At 36.4% G+C, this 6929-nt stretch overlaps 1 protein-coding gene across 1 annotated transcript; it reads right to left on the bottom strand.

The window, feature by feature from the left end:
* Positions 1–5927: 5927 nt before the first annotated feature.
* On the bottom strand, positions 5928–6929 carry LOC109790454 (uncharacterized). Its single transcript, XM_020349606.2, has one exon. It carries the CDS (start codon positions 6927–6929, stop codon positions 5928–5930), a length of 1002 nt encoding a protein of 333 aa, XP_020205195.2.

Here is a 6929-nt window from a genome sequence, read left to right as displayed (position 1 = left end):
ATCATGCATGTGGCGCCAGTAAAACATCACATGGCATATTGCCGCTAGCAATACACGAAGAGTAGTCTAGGAGTACATGCCGGGTCACACCCTCTACGCACTCTCACTAGAAGGATATACTACCAGAGTCTCGTCGGGATAGCTAAGCTGCGCAAGATACATCCCATGCACACAATGGGCGAGACTGGAACTTCCAAACCGAGCTATCCCCAAGGACTAATCCCCAAAGCTTTTACACTAGGGGGCCTTCTCTGGCGGTGTATTCCATATCGTACCCTTAAAACACTTATGCAAATGATGCATGTCAATCAAGACTCTATGCATTCTCATATTACATTATCATTTCCCATGGTCATATCACATCATCGCATTTCGTCATCATATTTCATTATCACATTTCATATCCCATGTCTCAATCACATTTCACTTTACATCATCATATTCACAAAGCCTCCACAGAGCACTTTAATTTATATCAAAACTCGTTTATTTATAAAATTAAATACATATTTTTACATCTCATCAAACAAGGAATATAACAGAAAAATCAGAAATCAAAACAGAAAATATTTCATATTTTGCCTATTTCTCATAGGGTTTCCCGGAGGAACCCATAGAGCACTCTAGATCATATTAAAACATATTTATTTTCAAAATTAACCACATACTCATGCATCACATCCAACAAGGAACACAACAAAGTAATCATAAGGCAAAATAGAAAACATTCATATTTTGCCCGTTTTCTCATAGGGTTTCCCATAGGAACCCATAGAGATCTCAAGTCATACAATTAATTGAATATAAGAAAAATAATAAGCAAAACAGATACAATTGGGAGAAACCCCTCATACATGAGCATACATAAAAATATAGCAAACACAGGATTGGGGGTCAATCCCACTACCCAGCATACAATCTCACACCCAGAGCGAGGTTTCTCACTCTCCCCTTATGTGGATGAGCAGAAGACAAAGGTGTGATCTAAGGTCGTTCCTGAGTACTCTTCCTTAGAGCTCTTTGTTTCTCCTTTTTTTTTTCCTAACCCTTCAGAACGCAAATGAGGTAGATAGGGTTAACGCTACCCGACTCCTTAAAATTAATCCATTAGGTCGGGTCAACCCAACCCATTTTCCTTCTCTTGTAACCCACTTCTTTTTTTCCTCAAAATAATTAAATAAAATAAATACATGTATATTATAAAATATTTTTCCTCTATAATAATAATATATTTCTGACCCAAAATATAATAATATAATTTCAATAACAAAATATCATCTTCTCTTAAAACATATAAATATTTATTTAAATATGCTAATAAAAAATACTTATTTAATACGTACAAAATAATTGTCCAAAACAATAATTATTTAAAACGTACAAAATAATATTCTTCTATAATTATTAAAATAATTATGACCAAATATCATATAATAATAATAATTATTATTATAATAATAATAATAACTTTATTGAAAACTGGGGTGTTACAATGGGCTCAGTCCGGTGAGCCAACCCGGCCCACCATGGGTTTGAGTCGGGTTGGGCCAAAAAAAAATTGAAAATTTTAATACGGGCTAATTTTGAACCTAGCTCACTAACAACCCGGCTCACCCGGGTTGAACCAGTAGTTAGCCGGGCTGACCCACTAACCCGTTAAAAAAAAACTTATGCTTCAACTTTTAGTTTATTGGGCCCAATTGCCCAAATGAGCATTAGGGTTTGAATTATATTTGAATTATTGGGCCCAAAAAAGTATTTGAGATGATTTTGAATTATATTTGTCTATATGAGATTATTTAGATTTTATTTGATTGTATTTAGAATTATCATTTAATTATGATTTTGGGATTTAGTTGTATATTAAAAAAATTACATTTTTTTTAATTAGGTGAGCCAACTCGTTTAACCCACCAACCCGTGGTGGGCCGGGCCGGGTTACCCGTTTTGACAGCTCTATTTATCCCCTTCCCTTAAAAAAAAAAAAAGTTGGCCTAAATTGGAAGAAAATTCAATGAACTATTTTTTAACTCAATAAAAAGATTATAAATACACTAATAATAAGATTTTTTATAAATTATTTACAATTAATTATGGAATGAATTATAGAGAAAATTTATATCTTATTATACATAAATTGTTAACGTTGAAACAACTTTTCCCCAAAAAAGTCCATCCAAATTAAGAGATAATTTAGACAACTATTTTTTACTTAATAAAAGAATTCTATATATATATATATATATATATCTATATATATATATATATATATATTAGAAATAAGATTTTATTTTTAAATTAATTATAAAATAAAATTATAGACAAAATTTACATGATACTAAATTTGATATCAAAATTGTAAATTTTATTTTAATCCATGTCTTAAAAACCTTAAATTATTTGGAGAATGAAAGGAGTATTTAACAAATAATTAAATTTCTTATATTAATGATATTTATGGTTACATTTAATATAGATATTAATGTTTGTCTAAAAATAAATTATTAATATATATGTTAAATATGACTATAGGTAATAATTTAATGAAAAATTAAATTGCTTGCATCAATGATATTTATGGTTACATTTAACATAGATATTAATGTTTGTTGTAACATGGTAAGTTAATTGTTTAGAGTTTAATTTTTTTAGAGAGAAGAGTATATAAGGTTTTCTCTGAGAACAGACTCTCTTAAGCTCATTTTCAAAGAATTCTAGAGAGAAGGGCTCTAGGTCTGTGAACTCCTTTCTCACCCAAACTTCTCTACTTGATTCCTCTTCTCTTCTAAATCACTAATCTCTTCTATCTTTTCTTGGAACTCAGGTTAGGAAGCTTAGTTTTGGCAGATTGAAGTTGTTAGTCACTTAGCCTCAATTAACTTAAGAGGGGGGTGAATTAAGTTTTCTAAATTTTCCTCTTATAAAAACTTTTCCAATTACTTTCTTATCAATTTATTTCCTTAGACAAATTTGTATGTAAAAAATGATGATGTAGAACAACACAAACACAATTAAATAACAAATAAATAAAAGTGTAGGGAAGAAGAATTGCAAACTTGATTTTATACTGGTTCGGCCAATCCTGCCTACATCCAGTCCTCAAGTCTCCCACTTGAAATTTCCACTACTCTTGTAAACCTTAAAAGACTTGAATCCACCAACACCTCGGAACTCCCTTTCCTTGTGTTGTGATTCAAAAACCAACAAGGAGAAAAACCCTTTCTCCATTAAAGATCAACATATCAATAGGGTATTACAGGATGACTCTCTTTGAAGAGTAGATATTACACTTTCTAAGAACTTGATGAACTCTTTAGAGATTTATGCAAATGATATTGGCCAAGTAGTTTTTGTAAATGATTTTCACAATAAAGTTCGTCACTTTTCTCTGAAAAATTATAGGTATTTATAGAAAATTGTTTCTTGGGTTATGTCTCATGAAGAGTTATAACTCTCTATAATTTTTCAGAAAATAGGTTCTGGTAATCGATTACAAGACTTTGTCATCGATTACAACGGTTAAAGTTCAAAATGATTGAAACGTTGTATAATTCAAATTCAAATTTTGAAATTTTCTCTTCTGCTAATCGATTACAGTCACTGGTAATCGATTACCAGAGAGCATTTTAACATTTAAACTTTTGATAAGAGGTTTTCTTTCTCTGGTAATCGATTACAGCAAGTGGTAATCGATTACCAGACACATATCACTTGTTTTGGCTTATGAAAACTTAAGATATAGAGAGCTTCTATTTTCCAGTTAAGAATATTTTTATTTAATCTTTTGAATACTCTTTTTGCTTTCTTTTCAAACAACTTATTCTTATATTCAAAATATTAAGTTTAGGTTTTCTTGAAATTCTTATTTTAATGGCCAAGTGAAATTTGCAAATTCTAAAAGTTCATTTTACATACTAAGCTAAGAAGTCAAGACTTATCTAGTTATTACTTGAGATCTTGCTTCTTGATCAACTTGCTTTAACTTGACCTTTATTTTCTTTAATGCTTTGACATCATCAAAACTTTGTGCATATTTTCTTCCACAGAAGTCTATGGGTCGATTGTTCGAAATTCTCTTCCTTCTTCCTCTTTCTTTTAGTTTTTCTAACCCAATCTTCATGTGAGAGAAGCTAGACTATTGTTAGATTGGTTGCATGTGAGTTTAGAAACTTAGTTGATGCATGATTGGTGGGTGAATTTGCTTAATCAAGGGGGTTTAGCATTTTCAGAGTTTTTGGGCCAATTGTAAGGTTTTGGTTGGTTCTGATGCATTGCATGGATGCATGTTGAATCCGATATCATATTTTGGATTGTACGGAGTCTATTTGTTGTGTTTGTATGGATTGCATATGGTTGAGATTTCTTGATTTGCAGGTTTCTGTTCGAATTTTTGAGCTTGGAGTGCCAACTTTTGATATTCGTGTTAAGCGCACCTTCATGGTGTTGGGCAGGCATTCATTAGATACCCAAATTTCATATTTGTGCTGAGCGCAAGGATAGTTGCATCAGGCGTGAAATGAAATTGGGGATTTTTGGATGAATGGCACCAGGCGTAAAGGGGTGGGATTGGGCCTGATATTAGAAATTGGAATATATGAGTCTCTGTTGAGATGGGGTCGAGCATCAGGTGGGTTGCGTTGGGTGTGAATGTATTGGGGCCAAGAGCCAAGTGGGTTGCGCCGAGTGTGAGTGTACCAAGGAGTTCTCTGACTCTTTCGGGTTGGGTGCCAAGTGGGTTACGCCGAGCATGGGAGAGCCTTAGAGCTCTCAGGTTGAGATTGGGTCGGGCGCGAGCTGAGCTGCACTAGATGTAGTTTGTATTTTGGTGTTTGATTTGAGTTGTGATGCTTTGCATGTGTTAGTGTTTAATGTTGGTTCATATATGTTTGATATATGATGTAAATTGGTGCTTGGTTCATATGTATGCTTGGAAATGATATATATGATTGTGTAAACATAAATTGATATGTATGTATATTCATATGAGGATGAATTGATCATGATGATGAATTGACCATGTATGATGTGTGATGCATTGTTTGCATGTGGTGCCTTATGGCATATGTCTAGCCTAGGACTTGAGGAGAAGGAAAAATGTTTTTAAACTAGAAGAGCTCACATAGAGTTTCTTGAGAGTGGTGCTTGGATAAGCCACTGGTATGGATGAGAGTGGTTCTTGGATAGGCCACTAGTTTTGAGTGAGAGTGGTGCTTGGATAGGCCACAAGTTTGGGTGAGTCTCCTCTAAGTCCTTAGCTAGTGTTAGAGCGGGGTATGAGATCGAGAGTTATTTCCTTAACCAAGTATTGGGGAAGGTTGCGTGGTTCCTAGCGGATAGGCGGTGGACGAATTCCATAAGTGACTTAGTAATACATGTCAAGATCATGGTAAACTTGTAGCCAACTATACTATTCCAAACAATGGAATCGGACTTTCAAATGTGTAAATAACGTTATCCGAGTAAACACTTGGGGGATTTTATATCCTGGTTTGTTGTTGACCCAGCAGGGCGCTTTGGGCGTAAAAGCAGTCGAGGTGATTTCAGTAGGATGAATACGTGATGATGCATTAGATGATTGATATGCCTTAATATTTGTCATGAGTTATATTTACTGCATGATTGTTGTATGATAAAGTGTATGGTGTGACTCTATGAGATTGACTGGTGATTGGATAATGGTGTAGCATAGATGTTTATTCTTATGATTATATGGTGATTTATTGAACTCTAGTTTACCCTTTTGTTTCTATGTGAAAGGACTGTGATGATCATATTGTGTATAGGAGTAAGTCAAGGTTAGGTTGAAGCTGTGGTGACTGCTGCTGGATGTGGAGTTTTGGGTCAGAAGAAGTCGAAGCTTCAGCACCAGTCAAAGCGAACACCCTACCAGCTGTAGTGGGTCTGTCACCCCTCTGAGTCTCAGTCCTCTACACATTACTCCTCTGAGTATCAGCTCTCTGTGCATCGCTCCTCTGAGTGCTCCTCTCCAGTCTACTCCTGGTGGGACAGTTGAAAGACACATGGCCCATCTGCTGACATCTGAAACATCTGCTCTCAGTGTGTGGACAATCCCTGATCAAATGGGATCCGCCACACCTGTAACACCTAAGGGCAGCACCTCCACCCTGTCCTCCTCCTCTGGCAGTCTCAGCAGGTTGCCTAATAACAGGACCCCTTTGCTGTGGCTGGGGCCTATCATACGGCTTCCCCTGACTTCCACTTCCTCTCTTGGACCCAGATGGTCCCTCAACAGCTCTGATCACCCGGTTACTCCCTTCTAACCTCTCTACAATCTTCGCCTTCTCTACTAAGGCAGGAAACTCGGTGATGGCCATAGGCACCACCACCTTCTTCAACTCATACTTTAGCCCTTCCGCAAATTTTCTGCACTTCCAGGCTTCAGAAATAGCCTGTGAATAAAAACGAGCCAAGTGCTCGAACCTCAATGCATACTCTGATACAGATAACCCACCCTGATGCAATTGCAAAAACTCGGCCTCCTTGGCGTGCCTCACGCTCTCCAGATAATACTTCTCCATGAATACGGTCCTGAAACACTCCCAATCAACTGTAACTCCCCGAGCAGCAAGCATCTGGCAAGTGTTTCTCCACCAATGTTCGGCCTCTCCTACCAGCATATACATAGCATATGCCAACCTCTTCTCTGGAGAACACCCTAGAACATTAAAGATCTTCTCTAGCTCACGTATCCAGCGGTCAGCTACCTCTGGATCCGCTTCACCTGTAAACTGTGGGGGATGACACTTCCGGAACTCAGCCAGGTCCCGGCTTTCCAGTGACCCCGTGGGTCTTGCTCCACCAGCTGCAGCTCTCTCGGCTTCCATCCTAGCAAAATATGCATTTTGTTGCTGCATAGCCATAGCCATCATCTCTATGGCACAGGCTATCTGTTCGTTGGTTCTAGTCAT

This window comes from Cajanus cajan, chromosome 1 (assembly GCF_000230855.2).
Source record: "Cajanus cajan strain Asha chromosome 1, NIPB_CcT2T_4, whole genome shotgun sequence".
Lineage (NCBI taxonomy): Eukaryota > Viridiplantae > Streptophyta > Magnoliopsida > Fabales > Fabaceae > Cajanus > Cajanus cajan.
The sequence above is the reverse complement of the archived record's forward strand: the minus strand, read 5'-3'. Positions and strand labels throughout refer to the sequence as shown.

Bases quoted from the DNA above. Each gene is read 5' to 3' on its own strand.
- LOC109790454 (XM_020349606.2), bottom strand. From the start codon at position 6,929: ATGACTAGAACCAACGAACAGATAGCCTGTGCCATAGAGATGATGGCT.